The 26,663-nt window shown below is 41.3% G+C and overlaps 2 protein-coding genes across 4 annotated transcripts in view; one reads left to right on the top strand and one right to left on the bottom strand.

The window, feature by feature from the left end:
* Positions 1–1,221: 1,221 nt before the first annotated feature.
* UBLCP1 (ubiquitin like domain containing CTD phosphatase 1) lies at positions 1,222–14,473 on the bottom strand. 3 transcript variants are annotated; one of them, XM_075164312.1, is made up of 12 exons: positions 14,282–14,394; positions 11,490–11,680; positions 10,998–11,089; positions 10,492–10,577; positions 10,285–10,400; positions 9,073–9,171; positions 8,036–8,073; positions 5,706–5,804; positions 5,139–5,255; positions 3,633–3,760; positions 2,738–2,792; positions 1,222–2,242 (listed from the first exon to the last, which is right to left on the bottom strand). In XM_075164312.1, the coding sequence occupies exons 2-12, from the start codon at positions 11,641–11,643 to the stop codon at positions 2,174–2,176; spliced, it is 1,053 nt and encodes a 350-aa protein (XP_075020413.1). In that variant the 5' UTR covers positions 11,644–11,680; positions 14,282–14,394; the 3' UTR covers positions 1,222–2,173. The 3 variants fall into 3 exon arrangements, with proteins under 3 accessions (XP_075020413.1, XP_075020412.1, XP_075020414.1); XM_075164311.1 differs by having other exon boundaries at positions 11,490–11,683; positions 14,282–14,359; XM_075164313.1 differs by lacking the exon at positions 2,738–2,792 and having other exon boundaries at positions 11,490–11,683; positions 14,282–14,473.
* A 43-nt stretch (positions 14,474–14,516) lies between these two features.
* Positions 14,517–26,663, top strand: part of RNF145 (ring finger protein 145) — a 58,820-nt gene continuing 46,673 nt past the window's right edge. The window contains exon 1 of the mRNA XM_075164307.1: positions 14,517–14,773. The gene's annotated coding sequence lies outside the window, so the exon portion shown is untranslated. The remainder of the gene's footprint in view (positions 14,774–26,663) is intronic.

The following is a 26,663-nucleotide window of genomic DNA, read 5'->3' as shown; positions in this document are numbered from 1 at the left end:
AAGCCACTGTTCTATTTGTGTGAGTGACCCCTCATTCTAGTATTGTGGGATTTGGTGAACATCAGTTTTGCGCTTGCCTTACCCACAGCTTCACGATTTTAAACCTCAGTGATGTCTCAGCCAAGTAAATCACTGCAGCATTTTTAGGAGATAGCCAGTAAAATACACAGGCTTCTTTGGGGGGTGGGGGGCGGCAATAAAATTGCAAGACTAGCCTTCAAACATAAAATATAAGAGAAACAACATTAGTCATAAAAGACACAATGACTTGTCAGCAACAGCAATGTGTAACCATCACATCGAGATCATATTCTCACATATTCCAGTGCAGCTTATAAAATATTTGAAAGGGGAGTGCACATCTACTTCAGATCCCAGATTCTGGGATGAAATCCCAGTGTCACGGAAATAAAAAAATCAAGATTTTTTTTTTCTTAAATGTTCCTTGTATAAAGCAATAGAGTATTGCTTATTCACTGTAAAACTTCTGTTTGTTTGCCAACTGTGAGCAAAAAGATATAGGCACATGTTTAAATACATTCCCTTGGTTCTGTTTTTCTCTGTCTGGCTAGCATAACAAACTCTATAGGTGATCTATGTGCAATGCCTTGACTTTTTTCAATTCTTTAAATTGAAAGGTATTCTAGTACACCCTATACCAGTCCTATATTCCAATATCTATGCTACTGCAGCCTTTCTAGGTAAATAATCACTGTTCTAACCTCGGGGACTGTATCTGCACTGTATGTACATAAGTGAGTCAGCCTTCTAGTTCAGAAATCAGCTCTAGGAGACAAAACTTCTGAAATTCACCCTCTGTACTTACCTAAAACAAAGATTTTTATGCATCAGGTTTCTGGTTTACTTGTTTAAAACACTGCTTGGGTTGGCACTATACCACAAAGAGCAGCAGATAAGAAACTGTCTATTTTCTGACAGGTCATTGAGCCAGAGCCTAACATGCTCATCTTAACAGCTCATTTGTGTCTGCTGTCCTGACATTCTGACATTTGCTGTCAAGGTTCCTTTCCCGGGCAGCGAGGCACTTTATTATTCAACACCACTGCCCTAATCTGCAGCAGCACATACCAGTCTCTTAACTACTGATGCAAAGCCGGTGTCTCTGGAATATGAAGAAACACCCCAAAAACCCAAAATTAAGATTATCAATGGCTTCTCTATTATACAAACTAAATATTTAAGACAGCACAGGACACCAAGTATGAAAAAGGTATTTATTATTTACACAACTGCTATAGTTCCTTAAGAACAATATATACCATTTTTATTTGAAAGGGTCAGTCTTCTTTCAAATACATGAACTGCATAATGCACAAGTGTTGGTAATGCCAAACAGCAGTCACATCACACTTCTATAGTGCAGGCATAAGCAGCGCAAGTACATGATATTTTAAGAACAGTATGGCTGAATATTGTATTTAAACACAGTGTTTGCACTTTGACAAGATTTAGCTAGAAGAGAACAAGGGTTTTGTTCATGCTTTGTTAGGAATGTGACTTTCCCATCTGAGGTTTAAACCCTTTATCTGACATAGGAGAATTTTTCAGGCAGACTGCTTTTCATTTACCAAATAAGAGTGGGTTTCTCTCCCTCAAAGTTTAATCTTTTGTTTTCCAGTAAACACTGCTTTATAGTACGAGTTCACACACTGGGGTAAATTGGCCACAGAGGTGGTACTTTCCCATCTTACTGTCTTGCACAGAGAAACACTGACTTACTAATACATACCAAACTTAGACAACTTGTAATTTATAGACTTAAATACTGGAATGGGAGAGGGAGACTGTTTCTAAAGATGGAGGGAATAGAGGGCTTATACAATTCATACACTGCCAAAGTTGGCTCCTTACTCAACTTTTTTGGTCTAAGTATTTTTTTTCTAGTTTCAGAATGGTTTTGGTCTTTAATGGTTATGGTTGTACTTCGGCAGCAAAGGAGAGGAAAGTATTTTAAATAGTAACACCAGAACTGAATGCAAGAAAAAGTAACTGACTTGTTTCTCCCACTTTGAGCTTATTGCTGTGATCTTTTAAAAAAAACCCACAACCAACCACCTGGAAGACCAAGTATAGCAGTCGTTCTGGCATTGGATCCAGTGTCCAGCACTATTATACTCTAGCGTAAAAGCAAGGAAAAGTCCAATGATCTTAGTTATGTTCCCTTCAATTCAGTGCCACACAATTTTATTAGCGTTATTGTCCTTGCTTCTTTGAAAGATACCTGAAAGAAACAAAAGTACAGTTTTTCACAAAATAAGAGGTAGGCACAAATGTATCTAGTACCTTTTATAAACTCAGAGTATGAATCTGCTTTCTTTTATCACTAGCAATCCCCCTCTTGATAACCAAAAATTAGAAAAGTTATCAATACTACTTATGATTTTATTTGATTTCAACATTATTTGAATTCCATGATAGGTTATCTTACAGTAATTCTCATGTTTTTAGTTACTCTATCAGGTTTTTTAAACAAAAGAGAGGAAGGAAATGGAAACATGTTTTATTCTAAGGGGTTGAAAATTACATCAGTTGGAAAAGTAGCTATTATATCCTTTAAGATAAAAAGGCCCATTAGATATGGTACTCCTTCAAATAAATTCAAGACTTTAATGAACAGTCATCCAGCATAACTGGAAAAGAACAGCCCTCCACTAGCCGATTTAGAGAATCTGAGTTGCTCCAAACTGCTTGTTTTCTGATCTCATAGTTCTCTTACCACTACAGCTGGAGCAAGCTGGCTATGTGGTGACATTGAAGTCTTTACAAATACGCTAGGAAAAAAAAAAATCTGACCAATTTAACTGACAGTGTGAAATATTCAATGAATTTCACTGCTTTTAAAGTTTAACATTTGACTTCCTGTTCTAATCAGAAACAAGAAAGAAAATTGTATCAAGTTTGCAAGGCTGTTCTTTTAAGCACCGAATGGGTGTTTTTCGAATGGCATATTGCACACACTTTTTTCTACATGTATTGAAACTTCAGGCTGTTGCATAAAATCATTAAGACGGATTTTGCCCAAACACTTCAGCTAATCATTCTCTTGCAAGAATTAGGATGCTAACTGGTGCCATAAGCATTTGGAAAACTCTTGTTCATAAGACAGTAACTTACCTTTCAGAGCCGATGAATACTGTAATACCACACAACTTCGATAGCGCCCGAGCAACACACTGTAACACCCTAAACCTCTAAAGTAACCGCCAGAAAACTTGCCTCCTAACAAAGGACCTGAGATCTAAACTGGCAGCCTAACTTTGTAGGGGTGGAAAGAGAGATATTTCCAGGGACCAGGTTCCTTCAAAAATTCTTTTCCCTTTAGGAAGCATAATTGCTTCACTGAAAACCACCAGCGGTCCTGAATACTGGAAAAGTATGAAAAAAAGGTCCATTTTGTCAAAATCTATCATTTTAGATATTTATCATTTTAGGGAAGCAGCCCAAACACTATAGCCTTATTAAAATTCTACTCAAACTAAAGCACCTTCATAACCGTAAATGATGTCAAAGTTGATCAGTTCAGTTGTTTCCGGTCTTTGTACAGACAACCTCAAGCAAATCACAGCGGAGTCAGGGACAGAAGGAAGAAAGAATTTTGACTTTGTTCTTACCTTTCCCAATGTTTGTGATTCAGCTCCAAAAAGTCATCTAATTTCGCTATTTCTTTGAGGTATTGAGTGAGCTTTAGAAGCTCCTTGTCTTTATCCCGATTTAAATGTGCTTTCATAAAAGGCCTTATCTATACAAAACAAATAAACGGGGTATAACCATTTGCTCAAAGTAAGAAAAATGCTTCCAATTCTTTATCATTTATCACCTAATTAAAATATATTTTCAGTACTATGCCAAGTTATAACTTCTCTTAGGTAAGAGGAAGAAAAGCCTTTCCATTAGTGGCCACATCCAATTTGTCTGGACTGCAAACTGGACTGTAGGGTTTTTGCCTTGTATGCCCACCAGGAAGAAACTTGTTTTGTCTTGCACTTCTTCAAGCCTTCCCCTCCCAGTCAGACAGGATGATAAAATGAGCTGGAATGGACTGCCACATTTTCTAATATGATTTCATAGATATTTTTGCAGGAGACATGAGGGGGTTTTCAGCTCTGCTTTATAAGTTGTGTTGCATCACTGGAACCAGATGCTTTTTTTCAACAAAAAGCATTTGACTACAATCATAGCTTCTGTGAAAAGAGATGTCAGAAATAAAGCTTGTCTGACAGTTGCTTTAAGCTTGGAATACATTATACCTGTGCCTTGTTTTAGTGATTCAATGTTCTTGTCTGCAGCTCTCTTAACAACATTTTGACAAACATCTTTCAAATCTGAGCTAGAGGGAGCTCTCTGGATAATCGTCTCCCAGCAAGATCTCTGCTATTCCTGATTCTCCTAACACTGTACAGTTCCCATTAACATCATCTTGCTAGATCTCACCAATTGCTATCCTCTTCACATCATGGATACTTTCAAAGAAACATCATCTTGGATTTCTGCATTTGAAAGCATCTTTTTTTTTTTTAAAGAAATTAATGAGGGTTCTTTTAGTACCATACTGCTGTACCATCATATATAAGTAGAAATTTAAGTAGCATTCTTCTTATTCAGAACCAGCACTGACAACGGAGCACAAACTGGTTGACAATTTTATAAAATGAAATATTTGCTGTTCAGCAGTCAAAATGGCTCGAGGTATTAATTATTTCCCAGAACAGAATGCTTACTATTACATTGGCATATTACCAAGAAGTACAGCCACTTGTTATTCGATTTATTTTCTGAATATAAACACTCTTGAGATTGAACATCACATAGTTCAATGGTGCCTATCAGCAATGCCCAGCTTGATTATGGCTCGCAGGTATAATTTAAGCAGAAATCATAATTTCATTGATTTTGGTAGTCTCTTAAAAGCTCACTTAATAGTGAAACAAAGCTTATTTAATACTACTATTAGGGAAATATTAGTCCAGACAAATGGCAATCTAAATAAAAAAGAATAAAATATGCATCTTTGCTAGTTAAGAATAGCCTTTCTTTATGATACACCAAAGAAGTATGAGAAAGTACTACTTGAAGTATAAGAAAAAGTAGTAATAAATGAAAATTCCAGTTAAAATTACCTTGAGTCCGTTTTGTGGATTCATTAGGAAGTTTCGGCCAATATCATCAAACATAATAGTATTTTTTTTGCTGTAATATTCTGAAAATTTTCCCCAGATAACACCAAGAGGCTTCACCTGCAAAAATAACACATAAAAGGTACCTGAGGTAAACCAGATCATATGCAGGAGGTGAAAATACCAGTCTATAGGAACTTGAGTCCAAACTCAAATGGACGCTTGCATTCTTTTGCTGAAAAATTAGCAGGTAGTTGGGCTTTAATAACGGAAGAGATGTGAAATAGTATAATATACTAAATACCCCACACACTAAAGAAAACCTTTCTGTTGGTACTAAATTTTCTTGCAACAGTTACCTATTATTTGATTTGAAAGCAGTGTCATCCAAATGTACTACTCAAAATAAAACATTAATAGAGAATTTCAGTAGGAAAAAAAAATCTATGCTTCCAAGATTTTTACAGTTTTCTTGCATGAAAATTCCAGCACAACTTTATCATTGAATATTTCAAAGGGGTAGGATGTAAGCTGAATGCAGAAAAAGATCAGGAAAAAATAGGCACTTACATCTATTAGTCCTCTTCTAGGAGTGTGCACTGTTATCATGGCAGCACTGTCCAACATGAAAGTTATCTTGTAGTTTGCATTGGTACTCACTCCAAGCTCCTGCATCACAAAGATTTATTATTAAAGCTTCTAATTATGACAGTTTTATTGCTGTACAACTGAAATCATGATTATAATATATTGTTTGTCAAAGGGAAGCTGCTGAGGATTATCAGAGACACACTAAAAATAGGTATCTGGGGGCTTTTAAACTTTTTTATCCAATGAGAATCATAAAAGTACACTATTCTACCAAAAGAAAAAAAGCTGTTAGGAACTTATTTTTGCAGTGTTTTCTATCAGAAACTTATCAACTTATGTCAGCATAAAGTCAAAGCAACTTTGCAGAAAAGGCAGAAAACAGAGAGGTCTTGCTCATACCTTCATGCATAATCTTTCACAATTTCTACATGCCTCAACTTTACTCAATATCTATAGCAAGGATAGCAACTGTGTACTGTCTGCTATTTGTTCCTTCCAGTAAGTTGCAACAAATCACAGCCCAAACAAAGATGAGATACACAGTAACAGTTCATTGTTACCCTTTCCTCCTACACGTGTCCAAGATAGCCAATGTTAGTCAGAAATCTGTCCGTTTGCACTTTAAAGATTTGACAACTCCTGAAATACAGACTCTAAGGAAAACTTATCCTTTTCAGAAACAAACAAACAAACAACTTTGACTAGATTTCAATTTCAAATCCTTTACAAAGCTGGAAAGTAAAATCTGCTGACGCATTATGACATAGATATTGCTGACTTAATTTCTGGTGTGTGCAACAGCAGTAATGTGCAAAGCTACACAACAAGGAGAAAATATCCACTGCAGCAGCTCTCTTACAGATATCCAGCCACACTTAATTGATTTCTTTTACATGAAAAAGTGAATTTTGCTAATGAAAAGCACTACCTACCTGGGTCAGTGTCCTGTTACACTGAAAAAACTACCTGTTCTAGACCGTCTGAATTCCAGGCATAAATAGATGGTAAATGAGAGATTAAACTTGGTTATCTGATACCCCCTTCTTTTTAATGCTGTTCCTGCTTTGTAGTTTAAAACAAAAGCTTTAATGCCAAGTATTGCTGGGATCATTGTTCCCTGACAAAAAGTGAAATTTTAGAGGTAAGCACCCCTGGTGCTATCAGTTTAAGGAGAAACAGCAGTTGGCATCTAGCGGCAGGAATCTCAACTCATCAAGATCCAGGAGTAGGCATAGAAAGGTTGTGATTCAGTCACATACGAAAGGGCTGGAAAGGTGACCTAGAAATGTAGAAAGGTGACCAATGCATGGGAAACAGCCCAGTTTTTAAAAATGGTTTTCCGCAAGACTGAGTCTTTGCACTACACTGACAGACACAGCATAAATGGAGATGTAACACTGCCACAAGAAGTGCAATGTTTGCAAGGCTCAATGCTGATTTTACTGGCACTAACTCTACTTCATAGTTCTGATTAAAGGTTCTCATTTCTGAGATCACTCTGAGGCATTTTTGTTTGTTTAGAAAAATTGTAGCAATTCATTATTTTGAGGAAGATGTGCTTTGCTCTGTTACAACCTGAAAAAAATGGTTAGTCTATAACAAAGAGTGGAGATACAAAAGCTTAAATTTGGAAAAGTTTTCCCTGAAATGGAAACAAGCCTTGATTTATAAGCATAAAAAACCCCAACCCACCAACCAACCATACAGCAATTCTTAGTAAGCTCATTAGATTTACAGCTAAGCCTGACTGTAAATATGTTTACCACTAGGTCAGCTGTGCAAAACTGGCTAGTTGCCTGATCTAGGTACAGAAGAAAGTACGATTGAAAGAAGAGCTCTTACGGATGTTTAATAAGGCAGAGGAAGCAACAGAATCACACAGCTGCAAGAAGTATAAGATAAATACGAAAAGAGTTTCCTCTTGATAACCTACTGCAGCATGCCACATCTGTCCGCTCCTTTAAAAAAATGATATTACACTTAAAGACTAGAACTCTATAATTAGAGGTAAGATGAAAGCAACTGTGAAGGCTGCGTGACTAATCTAAGTTTCAGCAGGTACTGACTTGTGTTTAGTTCTGCTAAATTTAGCACATACTGCTGATAGTTTCTGTGGAATTCTAAAATTAGATTTAATCTAGTTTTGTGACAAAGATAATTTAAAGTGACTATGAAGATGTAAAAAACTCGGGTTTTGACTCATACAACCTCCCCAGTTGCTAACCCACTCGATAACGCTGAGCATGAGTCCAACTATATGAACAGCTAGCCAGACTAGAAACAAGTTACACATTTTTGGAACAACTTACTTTCATTTTAGCTTCAATCCACTTCATATTAGTAGCAGCTGAAACAAAAGGGAGAAAACAGAAATACTACTTTATCAAAATAAGTCATTGACAGGCAAAAAAGAAACAAGCCAAGAAACTGTTCACTTAACGTATCAATTTTTTTACACAAAATTTAATTTCAGAAAGATCCATCCTTGCTACAGCTTTTCGGGTTCACTGCCTTGAAGACAGTCTTCCTTCATGGAAGTTTATTTTTATTTGGAAAAGCTTACTTTTCAAAGGAACAACTAGATGAAGCACTGCATGCGTTTAAACCATTTTCTAGATCAGCTGTTACTGAACTACAGTCTGCGGGTCCATAAGAAGTGGGCTACACCTGGTTTGAGGAACCATACTGCCTGTGCAGGATTTTCTCCTGGAAGCAACGATAAGAATACATAAGGCCTGGAAAGGAAGAAGTGTCAACATTGGCCACTGATCTAAGAATATGTGGAAACATTGTTCCAAACTATGAAAACTAAATTTTGTAATACAATTTTGATGTGGTTTAAACTCCGCATTGGCTAAAGTCTGTTCTCCAGCTGTTGGACAGGAAGTGAAACAGCGTGCAAAGGCAAACGATCAACCCTCCCTGTAGACAGGAGAGTTTGGTTCTTTTGGCAGTTCACTACTTATTGTCTGAACTGAGATCATTTGTAAAGATAGCTATCAGTGTCTGAACGCTGATGATAAAATCTGTTACTTCAAGCACTTGTTTGTTTGTACAAAGTAACACTCAGTAAAGTGATGTTGAGCTTTATACTGTGATTGGATCCATTCCTGTGAGCAATACGAAGTGTTTTTTTCACATAAGAATTACTATTTTTCTAAAATAGCTCTAATAGCTGTTTGAACATTCCTGCTGAATCTATTACAGCTAAGCATTCATGTATTGTTTTAGATCTTGTGATTCACACTAAAAAGCAATATAACAACCTCCCACCTGCTCTGAAGTGGAGTCTCCGCTCTGAATGACAATTTACAATAAAGTCTTAGGTACTGAGTATAAAACTTACACCAAATTACAATATCATAATCCTCATATGCAGATGTCAGGAATTCATGAAGGTATGGCCTCATCAGTTCTACTCCAGTTTCAGCACACGATCTGTGGTCTAAAAAGAATGTAAGAGAGAAGCAATTTATTATTAAATTTTAAGTTAAGTTATTAAACCTCAGTCTGACTTTCCCATCTATCCAGACACCTGAAAAGTTTCATGAGGGAAGCACTGGGGCACTTTAAAATCATGAATGAATTAATAGCAAACTACCATTCCCATTTTAAAGGTGGAGAGAAGAAGCAGAGGGGATATTTACCTGTTGATCCTTACAGGTATTTGAGGGCTTAGCTAATCATTAAATCAGAGATCTGTGGGTCTGAATATCTTTGAAGAGCCAGGCCAAATAGTTCATCTGTGCACCTTAGCAAACTTGTAACAGCCCAGATATGAAATAGATTCCTTCAAACCTAGTCCAGTTAATTTTGTGAACATATATCAAGCTTATTTCAGACATGCAAACATTGCCTGTTCCAATTCGAAAACTGCTGTCAAATTCTGCTAGCAGAAGACATCTAAATAAAAATTTTAAACTCAGTAATAGATTGAATTTTGATCTCAGATTGTAAACAAATCTCATCAAAAAGGAAAGCTAAGGAAAAGGAATAAAGCAAGCTATTATTTATTGCTTATAGTCAAGCTGCCATGACACACCTACATCCCAGAAAATTAAGTCAGAAGAAAATTCTGGCTTCCAAAAAAACCAGTCTGACAGAATTTTCAAGTAAAACAGAGTCTTGTGCGTATTTAGTAACGATCTGAAAATGAAATTTGAAGCTATTCTCCCACGCCCCCCAAAAGTGGAGTCAATCAGGTACAGACTGAGATCGTTATTTTACAGTATCTTGCCCTGCCACTGTGATGTCCAAAATACAAGTTGGTCAAGAGAAAGATTATTTAGATAAAATACTAAATTGCTATTTTTTTATGTCTTCTTGCAGAAAGTAAATAGTTGCTGCACTAAAATCAATAATATGCAACACTTACAAAACCCAATGCTTTTTAAAATATGGGCAGAAGACCCCACAATATTACAAAGCAGAAGTTATATAGTACAACACATACCAAAGTTACTGAAGAAGATATGTGAAACAAGAATCAAGAAACGTGAACTGGCAAATAAACTGACCTCTTAAACAAACAAAAACCACAAGTTGCATAAAATCTCACCAAATAGTGTATAATCAACATCTAGCACCAGCAGCTTTTTTCCTTCTCTAGGAGGATTCAGAATTTCCACTTTGTATTCTTTAACTCTGCGGGAAATTTTTAGTAGATTTTCTTCCCTAATATAACAGTGCAGAAAGTTATAGTTAATTAATACGCATACTGTACATTCTGTAACAGGACTGTTTTTTAATAGCTAAAACTCCTAACCTATTTTCTACTTCCACAACTTCCTCTTCAATATCAAAGTCATTGACAACATCATCATTATCAGGAGGTGGCCCAAGGACATCTTCCTAGAGGAATAATAATAAAAGATAACAAGGATCACTGAAGGGAAATAACAACGGATATCAAGTCTCTGTTCCTGCACATTACAGGAGAAAAAATACTATTTAACCAAAATTATTTCACTTTACTAGTGGAAAGAATTACTAAAGTATACTGATGATTGTTCAGATTTGAGAAGTCAGTGAATATCATAATAATAGGTTTGTACTTTAAGTCCAGAACAATAGAGGCGTTTAATGAATACACTGCTATCAGAGTTCTGCAGAAAAGCTTACTTTACACAGAAAAATAAACACCAACAGAAATGTACTGCATTACTGTTTTTCAAATGATTACTGGAATATTCAAAATTTAAAATCATAATGAGGAGAGATATATATAAGCATCTTTTCCTGTTTAAGCTAATAAACAAGTCAAATATTTACCAAACTCTCTTCACGAGTGCCCATCATCATAATTTTAGTATTTGGTTTCAACTTGAGAGCTCCAAGCTTAACATCATCATCTGCAGGTTTGCCTATAATGCGAGCAGATAATTTTTTTTACTGGGGTAGAGAAATTTTAGAAAACTGTCAATACATTTCATGCTTAATTGAAATAAGCTACCCATCAAACACCAGAATACCCCAGGCTGTATTATCGTCCTCCTCCATATACATTGCTTGTCTGGCTAGCAGCAATTTAACTTTTTTTAACGTACGTGTGCCACACTTCCATGTCAGCCATTAAAGTATGACCAGGTAGATGTATCAATAATAAACAATACCCAGTGATGTATAAAATTCCTATGTTCATTCAAAAGCTAGATCTGGGAGGCAGATGCCCTGTTAGTATACACATCGTGGCTAGGTTTAGAGGATGTTTGTCCATAAACATCTCGGGCATATCCACAACAAATAATAAATATGAATAGTTACCCTTCATTTTAAGTCCAAGTAGTTTTTGACGCTCTGGTAACACTCCAGTAAGGCCTTTAAGAGACTGCTTCAGATCCAATACTGTGTCTTCTTCTGATAGCGAGGTTATCGTATACTCCTGTCCACCCCATTTTATTATGAGAGAGAGAGACATCCTTGAAGCATATGTTCAGTATTAATTTCTGAAAAATCTGCTGCAGGAGGAAAATACAATGATCACATAAGGAAGAAATAGGTGAATTACTCTTTTCAGACGACAAACCATACAGTCTGTTTAAACTATTTTTTGTTATATTGTACATCACAGAGTTGTTTGTTTTGCATGAACAGATGATAAACATGTTGATAAAATGTTGAAACTAGAGGGAGAAAGAACAGCACTAAAACTGGGGCTCCAAGTTCCACCTCAACGTGTTTAGCAATGTCACATTCACCATTTGCTCCAGCATATGCTCATTTGCTGTGTGTTCTGTGCAGGTACAGCCTGTTCACTGCACAACCGGCACCCAGGCAGAGTACTGCAGTGTCATAAAAGTCATTTCAAATCTCAGAAATGTCCTCTGCAATAATTACGCAACCGAACCAGCTATGGATATCTTTACATATGTAACAACAAAACAGCAAATATGAAATACCTAAAATATATAAAACCATAAAACTAGTTCTGAACCCAACAGTTCATTTTTAGCATTGGATTTCTCTATTCACTTTCACTAAGATCTGTGCAATACCTGCAGTAACATACACCCCAGGTCACTGTAGCAATATCAAAGTAGGAGTTTGAAAACAAAGCCAAAATACACACCTACACAACGCAATTACACTGTAAGAACTGCACTTTCATTGCAGTGCTGACAAAACAACCATAATTATACTATCTTTAATTTACACAGCATCACTTATACAAATTGTATTTAACAGTTTAGTCCTACATTAAACACAGCAGAAAAACAAGATTTTTAGCTTTATGTGGAAGGAAGAAGAACATGTTTTTTCTGTTGAAGCTTGGAAACAGAGAATCAAGGAGATAGAAAGGTATGAAAAGGCTGTTACAGGCTGCCAGGAGATGCAGAGAAGGCCTTTGCACTACTAATGGTGAGATTGTCCTCAGAAGACTGATATTCACAAAGAAGAGAGCAGACCTGTGAAAAAAACTGAGGCTATCCACCTTCAAGAAATGCATTACACCGAGAACTACAGGTCTGGTTTTCTGAAAAATCTCAGAATCCAAAAATCTAATTCCTCTTCCTCTCTAGCATCGTATTCTCAGAGGTTACCTGCTCTCAGACAAAATACTTCTCATTTATACAGTACAGCCTATTAGGAATGAACAAGTAATTACTCGGGCATACCCACCAAGCTCAGACCAGATGAGAAATATAGGGCTAGAGACAACCTGCTTGCTGAGGATACTACAAGCCACACCTCCACACTATTCCCTCTAAGAGTCCTGAAAACAAATTGAAGAGGAAAACTGGTATCACAGAAAAATTAATTTTTTTCCTTTTTTTTTTCCCCCCCAAATATCCCCAATTCAGATAGAGACCTGGTGAGAAAGACTCATGAAAAAGGGGTTTTAGAAGCACCAAGAAATTCAACTGAGGTTAAGGCTGCATACCGTCAAGCAATATTGATACATAGGATCATTATCATAAATTATCCCTGTCCATAGTCCTTAGTGTAAGTTTACAGAAAGAGTTTATTGTCTGTTTTCTCACCTGTACCATACACCTCAAATCATTCTGCAAGAAAATGCATAGGGCAAGAACTGTAAGAAAACTTCTCAAGTCTCTGTCCAGCACTAAATTGAAAAGATCATCCCTCCAAAGTTGAGCACTTGACGAACCGTCTATCCTTACTGAATTACAGTCCTGTCAAGATGAGTGTTACCAGAAATGCCAAGTAGAAATAAGACACCTTTATTCAATGCCAAAACACAAAGGGGACAGAGTGTGGACACCAGAATCAATGATTACAGGAAAACAGATTAGGAGCAGAGAAAATCACAGAGATTTTCAATGATTCTACCATCAGAGCTGGATGCCATGCGAAACTGAAGCTTACTGAAATGAAGCCTGCTTTAGGTAATTACATTTTCAGAGCCTTTACAAGCCCCTTGGACCACCAAGAGCCTACGGATTGGAAGGTCACTGGGGCAGAGAAAGTGTTAAATTTGTGTTGTTGTAATTAAATTGTCGCATTACACCACTCTTCTTGGAAGATTTGGAAGAGAGACATCCACATCTTTAAGTTTCCCCAAGCAACATAAATCATAAACATAAAAAACCCAAAACACGGAAAGTGCAATACTGCGCAGACGGGACGGCAGCACTTTCTACTACACCGCAACAGGTGGAGGAACGGGGTTTCAGATCAGAAGCTGCTCTGCGTCAGCCACCACCGCAAAACGCCTCTGGGCAGCAGCCGCGGGATCACAAACCGAGGTTCGCTTCCCCCCCCGGGGCTGTCCCAGCAGCGAGACGGGGCGAGGCGAGCGGGGAGAGCCCACACACTGCTGTCGGGGCCTGGGGAGCCGCTCCCGCCCCGCAGACGTTACGGGGGCACCGACCCGGCCTAGACAACCGCCCGCCCTCGGGCCCCCCCCGCGAGCGGCCCTGCCTCACCCCGGCCCGGTAAAGCCCGGCCTCCGCCGCACACGGACTGGCTCGGGCCCAGACCCACCGGGCCGCCCCGGCGATCGGGGGCACGGTGGCGCTCCCCGCAGCCCACCGGGTCGCATTACCGCCGCCGATCCACCCCCCGCCCCTCGGCAGCGCGGTGCAGCCCCTCACCCTGGCAACGGAACCGGCACCGTCCCGGGATCCGCCGCACCGGAAGCGGAACTGGCGCCCACCGGAAGCGGGAGGGGGGGGGAGGCAGCGCGCGGCGCCCGCAGCCGCCCGGATGTGCGCGGGTTTCCCGCCCGGCGGGCGGCAGCGTCGCCATGGCAGCGCGGGGCGGCCGGAGCCGGCGGGCCCGGCTCGGGCTCTCGCCGGGCCCTGGCTCCCTGCCGGAACGGTCATCCCTGAGCGGGGCTCGGGCGGCCCGCCGCGGGAGCCGCCCGTGCGGCCGCTGCTCGCCCCGGCGGGCCCGGTCACCTCTGACCGAGCGGTGTTGGGGAGGGCGGGGTGAACCTGCCTGTTCGTGTACCGGTCAGGCTGTGAGGCGAGCGAGAGGTTTCACCTTCTTTAACGAGAAGAAGAGCTTTCCTCGCATGCCCGCCTGAGGAGAGCTCCTCGGGGCTGCTCCTGTCGGGTTCACGCAGGAAATCGCGGTTTTGTGAGGTAAAATCCACGGCAGCCACGGAGCAAGGGTCCTGCCCAGGTCCCCCGCTCCCTTCATCGCCGGTTGTGAGGCTGAACTGCACTGGACCCGGGGAGGCCAGCAGAGGCAACTTCCATATGCAGCTATTGCCACCGGTGTCTCTTTTTTCATTATTAACCCTGAAAGGACATTGCTCTGTACCCAGGGATCCTGACTCAAAACTTTCATAGCTTCTGTGCTGACTCTTTACAGGCATATTATTTTGTGTCTGTTGAATCAGGGGTCACTTCTCAGCTACTGTTGGGATTCTTGGGAACTGGCTTCAGCTGCAGTGGTTTTGTGCACAGATGTAGAAGAAAAAATGTATTTTGCACAAAGATGGCCTTTTGCACTCAGGTATTCTGCTTTGCAGAAATAGTTTAAAGGAAAAATTGTTCTGTGGTGAAGTCTGGTTTTTTGTGTATGTGAAATCAAGTGGAGATGATACAGGCTGCAGTTCCCCTTGGCATCAGCAGAGACGCTGTTAAATTTGAGGGAGTGAAAGTTTCAGTCCTCCCTCATCATGGGTCTTGCTCTGTAGAGAGGTTAGATCATTTTTCTCTCTCTTTTTCGTTTGGTGATAAATAGGGAAGAGAACAAAAGAGCAGAGGTGAGCAGCCGTGCACCAAGTACAAGTTTGTTCAGAAGGGCTCCTGTAACTTTTAAGAGCCATTCCTAGTGTAAGTAAATCTCAGTGAAGAAGTGCAGTATAAACAAAAACTGCATAGAAGCCTGATTTCTTTCCTGAGTGGATATGAATTTAATGAATTTCCTGCCTGGATACGTATTTTAAGTTCTGTTCTATGTTCAGGTTTTAGCATAAAAGCATTTTGGTTTCCAAAAAAGTAGTACAAATGGGAGACTACTGTAGTGACTGTTCATGTCGAGTTTAGCTTCTCACTGCACGTAAATCCTCATAAAACCAGTCATTATGTATGTATCCCAGTCACGAAGGGTTTGCTTTTTCCTTTAATGATACGCAGTTGTCCTCCGCACAGAGGCAGCGCATTACAGTAGTGCTGGAAAGCTTCCAAAGCTGCAACTAGTAATTAAAGTCACACCCTGTCATAAAACTATGCACCCTCCAGGCATGTTTAAAAATTCGGGCTACGAAAATGTTATACAGTGTGATCGCCTCTCTATTTGTAATCTTTTAAAAATATTTTTTATTATTTTCTGGTTGGCTTTGAAAAAGCTCTCTTGAAGAGGAGGCAGTAGGGTTTTGGTTTTGGGTTGGTTTGTTTTTTTTTTTCTGTTTGAGGAGTAATATGAAAAAGTATTTATAAGTATTTATGCATATTTCATTTCTGGTATGATACTGGTGTTTTAGTATCCTGAGCTATGACGAGGATGTCCTTGCGCTAGGCGCTGTTGAAAAATGCTCTGATCCTGACAACATTCATGTGGCACAGATAAATACGTCCTTTTACTTAGCTGTGAAAACGCATGGTGGTGCTCAATCCTAACATTAATAAGTGCAAAGTGGTAAAGTAATTTGACTAAGACCATATAATTACAATTCAGAGCCTAAACAGCATAATCTTTTCTTTGTGCCGAGGAGTTTGTTTTGTGGTGGTACTCTCTGGGTTTACACTGTGGTAAACTAGCAGAGCAAGGAGGAAGGAAAAGCAGTGGGGAAATTTTAAAGCAGATGCGCGTTCCCTTTCACCTTGATGTGCACTATGTCCTGGGATGCTCCAAGGTGAAATAAAAAAAGTGACTGCATGTCAAATTGATGCCTGCTGGCTCCCTGCCAGTACTTCATGTTCACAAAAAGCATTTCTGAGCGTTTTGAGGAATACGCTCCTGTGCATAACTACTGAAGCCTAGGAGCTCATCTCCTAAATTGCTGTTCATGCTGCATATAAGACAGCAAAATTCCCACTAGCAACTCTGGGGGATGCTAGGTAAGAATCCTTTAAAATCCATTTGAAGATGAAAACAGTGTGGAAAGCTCAAAGGTTGCTTTGAGAATTAAGAGGAAGATTAGATCGCATCTCTATGTGAAGTTAGAAAGCAAAAGGTGATGACATTGCAGGTCTGAGAGATGCTAAATATTTGTTGTATTCAGTGACTAATGGTGGAGAGTCAGTGCGGATGTTAATGTGATGCAGACTATGAATGGGACAACATCCCAGATTTCACGGTTTTAGAACCTTTTTTTTTTTTTCCCAAATTGCTCAGGAAACTCATTTGAATATGCGCCAGTCTCTCTACCCCACTTCTAAATTGAACCCACGTTAGGGAAAAATCTAGAGCAGAGCCCATATTCTCCACTAGGAATAGAAGAATCCTTAAAATACAGCTTAGTACCAGTGTATTTTACTCTTAATCTGTTTTACCCTTTTTGGTTTCCCCTCTCGACTCTTTTTACTATTTCCTACAATACTTTCTTATTTATTATTTTTTCCCAGTCCTTTTTCTCTGTTTTATAATTTGTTCTAAGCAGGCAGAAGCAATGATGTCTGAGAATGTCAAACTCTTCAAGTCTCTACCATCCAAGTGGTTCCAGCCCAGTGCAGATGTGTGTGCAACCCTTCTGTGCTCTTCATGACCCCTTCAATGTAATACAACAGACAGCATGGTTTACTGGACACAGCCATCACTGTGCCCTAGAAATGTAGCATTTGAATGCAAGCTCTGATTCTGAGTCACTGTGTGACTGGGCAAAACACCGAGAGCTGAATTTCCAGTGTTCAATAATGTGGTGTGCTTTAGTAGCTGGCAGCTCAGCTGGAGACGTGGAAATGTCTCAAGTTGGAAATGAAACACATATTCAAGTTATCACTAATACAGTAAGTCTCTGTCTCAGCTTTCTTATCAGTAACGTGGAGGTTAGAATAATATTTATATAGTTTCCTTACAGGAGTTTTTTCAGGATTATTTAATTAATGTTGGCACTGTGAGATGCTATAAATACTAGAAGCTTGTACCAGTATACCATATGATTCTCCACTTTCTGAATGCAACTGTTATTCTTCTACCGCTATTCAGCCCAATTATTTTTATTTTATTTACTTCGATTCTTTGTATGCTAGATTATGCCCCACTGGCAAGGGATCTTGGGAGAGAACTGTGATGCTTTTGTTCGCCGAACAAAACGCGATTCATCACTTTCCTTACATCACCACCCAGCTCTCTAGCTTCTCAACACAGAGATTGGTATGGCTTTCCTTTAGGTAAGTTGTAAATCACAGCAGCTGGTTTTTTGTTTGGAGTCAGCGCTCTCCAGTGTTAAGAAAATGGTAAAAATATATGTAATTATATGAGATATGTAATTATCAGAGGTACCGCAGAAGTGGTTTCCTGAAGAAAGTAAATATGACATTGAGAAACTGGAACTAGCTGAACTGCTAGAAGGGGCTCTGAAAAGTAGTGAGAATGAGAGGAAAAATGAGGGTTGATGAGAAACTAAGTGATGGGGAGAAATTTAGGAAATAGGGTCACAGGTAGGGAAAAGCAGAGGAATTTCTGAGATGGGGCTACAGAGTGACAGTAGGTAAATCAGACAGAGAGATGCACTGGCTCTGTTACTACTGTGGGACCCAGTAATGCTCCCAATTCCCGTGTCTGGGTACGTGTTTCTGCAGGAATTAAAGTTTATTTGTTCCTTCATTTAGTGAATGGGGTAGAATTGCAAGAAGAGAATACAAAGGCTTTGGCAGCTGGCTGCCATCAGTATTACAAGGCATACACATGAGGCACCAAATTAGGTTTCGCAGGCAATCTTAATTTTTGCATTATTTAACTTTTGTCTGACTTTATGTAATATAACCTATTTGTTAAGACATTCCTTTGCTTTTACATATGTATGTATGAATATTTTTTGAAACAATGGCTTGTGAAAAGCTTCAAATAAAACTGCCCCTGTTATTGTCCACCTTAGGCATGCAATGTCCTTCCATGTCAGCATATTTTGCTGCTCTTGAGAATTCTTATGAGTGATTTTCTTTGTAAGCAGTTTGGGGTGCTGGCATTTGTCCAGCCGCAAGGACAAATCAAGCTTCCACATTATCTGAACTCTGCGAAGGTCTTTTGAAAGTTTTAATGAGATGTTACCATAGCGGCCCCCTTCCATCCTCAGTTGCTGATCACTGGAAGTTTGGAATCCAAACGCCTCTTAATAATGAGAGATAAACAATCATTGAATTCAGAATTCTTAGCCACCCAGTGTCAAATGCAGGAAAGGCTTTTAAAATTCCAGAGAAATGAAGCAGAAAGTTGAGGTGCTTTTAAAGAGAGATGCCTGACAAGCCAGTGGTAACGCCACATACCTGATCTACCCATTAGAAAACCTGTGCTTTTGTGAAGTAACACATTTTCAGAATTAAATGCCGAGAGATGATAGAATAAAATAAAAAATATGTTACTTCACAAAAGCACAGGTTTGCTTGCAAACTGAAGCGAGAACTTTGGTGATTTGCTACAATACTTTCATGTTATAAATACTTCTAAAATAATAATAGAGATTTCCACTCCATCTCCTGTAAATACCTGTCGCTGTCTTCAGTTGTGAATATATATTTGTCTCTCTGCTGCTTGCTGTCTTTTTTCTCAGAAGCAGCACTGAAGACAGGCGGTAGGACTTGCAGATCCTGCGCCATCGCCCCGACCTCAGTCAGCATTGAACCAAGCCCACAAAGAACAGAAAAGAAGTGACTCATGATTTTTTTTCCATGTACGGCATGAAAAGACAAGCAGGCCCTAGAAATGAAGCTGAAATTCTTATGCCTTATATGACAGCTGGCTCATACTCCTTGTGATAAGAAGTGGGGTACTGGCAAGTATTAGCGAGCAGTGACGCAGTGAGTAGGCAGAGCCAGGCAGAACAGTGGGGTGGCGGGAGACTGGTGAAGCCGTTGTTTTCCCGTGTTCTCTGCAGGAGTCCAGGGTTTGGAGCAGTGTGTTGTTGGAGAAAGTTAGCCAGACTAGGCCGCGGTGGGAAAATTCTGAGTCATGCTGAGAAGGGAGAAAAGAAAGTCATGCTGACCTTGCTCTGTGCAGATAAGCAACTTTGAGAAAGTACAGTATAAGAAAAACAGGATGGAACCCGGACCACATAGCAGTAACCGAAAGTAGGAGGAATATGATAATGTAATTTTTAGAGCTAAGCCAATGATTGTGAGACAAGTATGCATAAGGTAGAACTTAGTGTATAAATATGTGTAGGGTTTTACAATAAAGTTGAAGCTGGCCTTATCACTCACATTGAGTCAACTGCCTGCCTTCCCTCGCTCGTCGCAAGTGGCGCCCGAACAGGGACCCCCCATCCCTGTTTTCCACCGGACAGCGAGATCGGAGAAGCACTGGTAGCAGCGACCAGGGAGCAGAAGATCAGTAGACGCTGTCGCGGCGTGCCTGATCCGTGCTTGAACCCAGGATGATTAAAAGGGGTTCGCCGTCCGATAGAAGGCTACCCGTGGGAAAAGGCTGCAAACGACCAGATAATTAAGAGGGTCAAGAGAAGCGCGCAATGGAAGTAGAGGTAGCCTTCGATATTTTAAAATGCTTTTTAGAAGAGCGGGGAGTAAGCCAATTAAAAGACCTGGCTGGGTTAATTGCGTTAGGGAAAGCGAAAGGGTTTTTTAAAGACCCTGAAAGTATGTTTGAAGTAGACGAGTGGCGTTCTTATGGAGATTGTTTGTGGGATCTAGTAATTGATGATGATAAATCAGCAAGCAAATTAATGAAATCTTGGAGAGATGTTATTAATTGTATAAAAAGATATAAAACTGAAAGGCGAAAAGCTACAGCCGCCTCAGATCGGCTTGAGCAGTCCGATCCTGCCGCTGGACGTCTCACAGCAGGGGGTGACTACTTTTCACCTCCGCCTTCGGGAATTCCTGTTCCCGTTGTTTGCCGACCCTCTCGTCCCCCTCCTGATCCGCCGACAGAAAGGGCTTGTCCCTCCGCACCACCGGGGGAAAGGGAGGGGGAGGGTCCAAGTGAAAATGAGAGGGTAGACGGTAGCGGACAGGAGACTGCTCAAGCTGAAAGTCTTCTAAAGGCCTCACCCCCCCCACTCCCCCCACCCCCTCCCACCCCACCCCCCGTCCCAAGCTCATCAACAGCCGCGTTTAGTGCGGGTTAGTTGGGACAAAATAGCACGAGAAGCTGTTGAACAAAAAGATTTTGATTTATTAGATCAAATTAGCCCTCAAGCCTTCCCGGTAATCTACCAGGTAGATAACGCGGGGGCTATGACTGGGGTGCATCAGGCCCTAGATTGGAAAATATTAAATCAATTGTGAAACACAGTTAATGTGCAAGGCAAATGCTAAACTATATCTGGGGTAGCGGAATGCTATGTCCAGAAGATATTAAGAACATAATGAGGCTTATTTTGAAGCAATCACAACAATTACTTTGGCAAGCTCACTGGCAAAGACTTTGTGAAATATCTGCGCACTCGCCCCGAGCCCCAAATGATCGTTTAGCTGGAGTAACTGTAGAACAACTAATAGGTATAGGTCCTTTTGCCTCTGTAGAAATGCAGATGCAAACTGGCCCAGACGTGTTGTTAGAATCTATGAAATTAGCACGAGAAGCCTTGCAGAAAGTTAAAACTACACCAGCTCCTCCCTCATATATGTCAATTAAACAAGGAAGAGAGGAGCCTTTTGCATCTTTTGTAGATAGAGTCACAGACGCTATTGACCACGCAGATATGGCAGATTTTATGAAAGGACCTTTGCTGAGACAGTGTGTATTAGAGAATTGTAATACTTATACGAAGGGCATCCTTGTCACCTTACCCTTAGACGCCACCATAGAAGTCATATTAGAGCGAATGAGTAGAGTTCCTGTAGGAGCTCAAGCCATGTTAGTTGAAACAACCAGAGAACTAGGGGAAAAATTAGTCAAGGCGCAGGGACAGGCGTTTGCAGCTCTTGCCCCACTGAAGCCTCCGGATGCCCACCAAAGTAAGACGACTGGCCGACGAGAGTATAAGTGCTTCCGATGTGGCTACCCAGGACATCTGCGTCGACAATGTCGGGAGCTGCCAGAACTGTCAAATGAATAATCATAATACTACGGTCTGCCGGCATTCGGGAAACGGGAAACCGAGCGCCAAGAGCCGCAGCGCGCCAACACCAATCGCGGCTCCGGTCACCTTCAGGCCAACGGCAGCCCCCAACCAAACGACAGTGCAGAGATACCAGACGCCATTGCCCAGCTTCGACCAGCAACCCAACTTCGACCAGCAACCAGGGGGAGCCTCGGACTGGATCTGGCAACAGCAGTAGATGTCACGCTAATTGACGACCGGCCGCGAAAAATTGCTACAGGAATTAAAGGGCCCATAGTTATCAATGGACAATCTCATGGAGCGTTGTTGTTGGGGCGATCATCCAGTGGTCTCCAAGGACTTTTTATATTACGAGGACTTATCGATTGTGATTCAAAAACTCAGTACCCACATCGTTGACCGAGCAGTGGATCGTATTGACCCTGACTTACCTGTGGACTTAACCGTTTTGCACGGCCCCACACATTTTATTGGTGCACTCACGCAGTGCAAAAAGAAAAAGGGGGAGACTGTGAGAGTATTAGAATGGATATTTACCGGAATGCAACCAAAGACTACAATTCAAGATAACGACACGTTTGATTGGAATGTGCTAGATTGAATTTATAGCTGTTACTGCTGTTTAGCTATTAATTCGCAGGCTCTTGTGCTTGCCATGGGGCTTGCTTGCCTTAATGTGTATTAGAGTCTTGTGCTCGTTAGTGGCTGCTTTTTTGCTCTTGCTGCTTGCTGTACTGCTGCACTGCTGATCGTCTTACTGTGCTGTGCCTGGGAACATTCTGATAACAGCAATGGGGATGCGCCTGGGCCGGCAGATGGCCAGGGCATCGCTGCTGCTTCTGTGCTGCTGTGCTGGACAGGCTGGAACTGCAGCGTGAACTCGAATCAAAGGGACTGTGACCTGTGGCTGAGTCCATGCGGGACAGGACACCCCGAGGCGTCTGTGACTGTGGATAAGCCCATGCCCAAGCAGCAGGAACCACCTGAACCAACGGAGGACAAACTTTACAAGGAGCAGCGCAAGTGCAGCAGTGACCCGACCTGAGCCGGCTTTGGTGCCCAGTAACTCCACGCAACGCACCACCTCTGCTGACCTGAGTGACCACCATAACAGATGGAGCCCAAAGTCATGGACTAAATGAATGCAGTGGACATTTTGTGTACATTTATGGATATTTTATGGACATTTTACAGGGGATTGTGTGGGCCTGTCCTACGTGTAGCCACCATGGGCCTGGTCTCGGAATCGGCGTGAATCCCAGGGGACTCGAGGCCAGAGAATTGTGGCAAGTGGATGTGACTCACGTTGCTGACTTTGGCAGACTGAGATATATACATGTTACGGTTGACACCTATAGCAAATTTATATGGGCCACGGCACAAACAGGAGAACGAGCACTCCACGTAATGCGACATTTGACTAGTTGTTTTGCAGTTATGGGAGTGCCACAAACGATAAAAACTGGCAATGGCCCTGCATACACAAGCGCCAAAGTGAAACATTTTTTCCAAACATGGGGAGTGCGACATACTGCTGGTATTCCGCACTCACCCACGGGACAAGCTATCATTGAAAGGGCGCATCAAACGCTGAAACAATATTTGCAAAAATTTAGGGAAATCTCAGATGTACAAGAAAGACTTGTTAAGACTCTTTTTGTGCTAAATCATTTACGTATTTTTGCAGATCAGAAAGAGCCACCAGCATGGGTGCATGGTTATCCTAAAGAAAATAAGGATGACAAGCCAGTTTTCGTTATGTATAGAGATCCAGCAACCGGACTGTGGAAAGGTCCAGCAGAAGTGAAGTATATGGGTAGAGGTTATATGTGTGTACTTACTCCCACAGGGCCGAAGTGGATTCCAAGCCGCTGGACCAAAGCTGCTGTTGCTGATGATGATCAATGCAGCTCTGTCTGTACTGATCCCAGCGATGCCGTTGCCCAGCCGTGCGAACTTATGGGTGGCGTGGGCGAATAAAACTGGGATGACAGATTTTTGCCTGAGTTCAGCTACGGCAACTGAGCCCTTTAAAACATGTCTGATAGGCTTTCCTGAAATTATTGCCAGAGATTTTGATAATTGGACGGCTGTAACAGTTAATTGTATAAATGTTACTGTAGCAAATTGCTCGGTACAACTAATAAGAGCCCTAAATCACACTCTCCCTTGGGACCCCCAAGAAATTGACCTTTTGGGGTCAGAAAAAACTGGAAATGCAACTGATAATGTTACTACTCAGACATGTTTTGTGTTTGGCAGTTTTAGCCGCTTTGCCGCACAGGCCCAGACCTTTCAGTCATTGATCGGCATAAGCAGCCGCACTGATGATAACAACCCTTTTGTTAATACCACCTGTTGGACTGTTGTTTCACCTTTTACGAAAGGATTCGAAATAGGCCAATATTGTGGGAATTATAACGCTTCCAAAACACTCAGTGCCTATGGACGGAGTATGAAGGGAACCAATAACTCTTTGTGGAACAATGATACGGCCAAAGCTCTTCCCCCCGGATATTTTTTGATCTGTGGGGATCGAGCATGGCCTGGCATTCCAAAGAACGCCTTTGGAGGGCCTTGTTATGTAGGTAAATTAACTCTGCTCACAGTTAGCCGACAAAGTTGGCTCAATATAACTACAGTAGCGACAAATCGACACAAAAGGTCTATACATCAATTGCAAGCAGATTGTAACGACAATATAGAATTATGGTCAACCACAGCCAATGTATTTGCTTCCCTAGTGCCTAACATAGGCACTGCGCAAGCGCTGGCTTGGTATTTTATTAACAATTATAGTTATAGTAAAAATAGCATATCACTGTATTTTAAATAATGTTGTAAAAATGAACCACAATGTATTGGTGGTCCAAAAAGAAAAAGGGGGAATTGTTGGAGAAAGTTAGCCAGACTAGGCCGCGGTGGGAAAATTCTGAGTCATGCTGAGAAGGGAGAAAAGAAAGTCATGCTGACCTTGCTCTGTGCAGATAAGCAACTTTGAGAAAGTACAGTATAAGAAAAACAGGATGGAACCCGGACCACATAGCAGTAACCGAAAGTAGGAGGAATATGATAATGTAATTTTTAGAGCTAAGCCAATGATTGTGAGACAAGTATGCATAAGGTAGAACTTAGTGTATAAATATGTGTAGGGTTTTACAATAAAGTTGAAGCTGGCCTTATCACTCACATTGAGTCGACTGCCTGCCTTCCCTCGCTTGTCGCAGTGTGTTTACGCCAGATACAACAAAAGGATTAGGTGATAGTGGCATGATTAATAAAAGGATGCATAAAACAAGAGCTGCAAGTACTTGTCATGCAGGGACCTGTTAAGTGACAAAGGAGGAAAGTAATTGCTTAGGAGAGAAACTCGGTGGATCAGAGAAGCCCTGTGCAGAAGGGTCTCTGATCCTTGTAAGCCTGACCAGAGCACAAAGTGCTTATGAGTAACAATCACATGTATATGCATGTCCGTAGTTTGGCTGGACGTGCTTATTTGTTCTTTCTAAAGCGAAGAATTACTGAGTTGCATGGACTGATAGCTTTAAACTAAAAACTTTACAGTAAAAAGCCTGTTATTTTTTAAATAGCATTAAAATCCGAAGCTTGTGAAAAATTGTATCAGTAAGCTGAGCTCCTCTATGGTGCCTGAGGAGGGGCTTCCCTCTGGGAGACCTGTGTCAGTTGTGCCATTTGGTCTCCTTCCTGTGCATTCTGGGCTGACTGGAGTTTGGGAGGAGATGGGTCCAGGTTAACACCAAATAGAACCATCTGAGAATACACAGCAGGGCAGAGCCCTACCACAGTTTTGATATGGTCAAACTATCTTTTTCTTCTGGCGTTTTGAAAACCTTTGGGTACTTGACAAGGGCAATTTTGCAAAGCAGAATGTTGACAGACACCCAAACCCCTTATTTTAATATGTCTAATTCATAGAGTTAAAGACATTGTGTTGAGGCTACGCGTTGTTAATACCTACATCTGTGAATGCTCCAGTCCTCATTAGAGATGGAAGGAAAAAAGCAATTATTAAGTTGGCTAGCCCAACCCTTGTGAACTACAGGATTTTCCAGTTCAATGTATTCCCTCATTCCTCACTGCAGCAAAGTTTTTTTCATGTCCCAGACAACATGGCTTTGTAGTTTTTCAAACATTAAGGTAAAAAACATTACTTCTCTTGGGTCACGTTTTTTTCCTTAGCACTTAAGAGTGCATGCTGGGGCCTGGCCACGCAACCTTTACAGAATGAGTAAATATTAGTGAGACTTTTCATGCAAGGGCTGTGAGTGCAGACTGCGAAGCGTGTGCTCCTGCACAGGGGTCTGTGCGGTGAGGGAGCTGCCCCCAGCACAGGTCTCCAGCTGAAAAATGACAACGTGAAAGAACAGAAAGTCCAGTATTTTTCTGGTCGATTTCACAACAAAGGTGACTACAGATTCTGCAGTACTCCACTGGAAAAACCCGAGTCAACTCTAATGTTTTAAATTAATCCAGCATTTTGCGTTCCACAAGGCCAGCACAGAATATTATTAAAATAGCTGAGCTGCCTTTTCAAACATCTGCCCAGACGCTACCTCCAGTTTTGCGGGCTGACTCCTGTGAGTCATCTGTCAGATTTGCAGCTGCCCTGACGAGTCCTTCACGTCCCGGGCGGACCCCAAACCAAACCAGAACTAAAACCCTGGTCTCCCATCGGAATTTAAACCCAAACCTCTGCCTTTCCGGGGGGCGGGGGGTAACAGCGTGGCTGGAGGGCGGCTGGCGCCGAGCTGCCCCGGCGTTAAGGTCAGCGCCCCGCTGGCGGGCAGCCTCCCCAGCCAAATTCCTACGCCCAAAACTCT

Source organism: Calonectris borealis, chromosome 15 (genome assembly GCF_964195595.1).
Source record: "Calonectris borealis chromosome 15, bCalBor7.hap1.2, whole genome shotgun sequence".
Taxonomy (NCBI): domain Eukaryota; kingdom Metazoa; phylum Chordata; class Aves; order Procellariiformes; family Procellariidae; genus Calonectris; species Calonectris borealis.
The sequence above is the reverse complement of the archived record's forward strand: the minus strand, read 5'-3'. Positions and strand labels throughout refer to the sequence as shown.

What these genes read in the sequence shown, in the direction of transcription:
- UBLCP1 (XM_075164312.1), bottom strand. Translation starts at nt 11,643, where the DNA reads ATGTCTCTCTCTCTCATAATAAAATGGGGTGGACAGGAGTATACGATA. An exon ending in GGATTGAAGCTAAAATGAAA is followed by an intron (nt 5,805 to 8,035) that starts GTAAGTTGTTCC and finishes TTTGTGATGCAG; the next exon opens with GAGCTTGGAGTGAGTACCAA. An exon ending in CTAGAAGAGGACTAATAGAT is followed by an intron (nt 5,256 to 5,705) that starts GTAAGTGCCTAT and finishes TTATTTTTGCAG; the next exon opens with GTGAAGCCTCTTGGTGTTAT.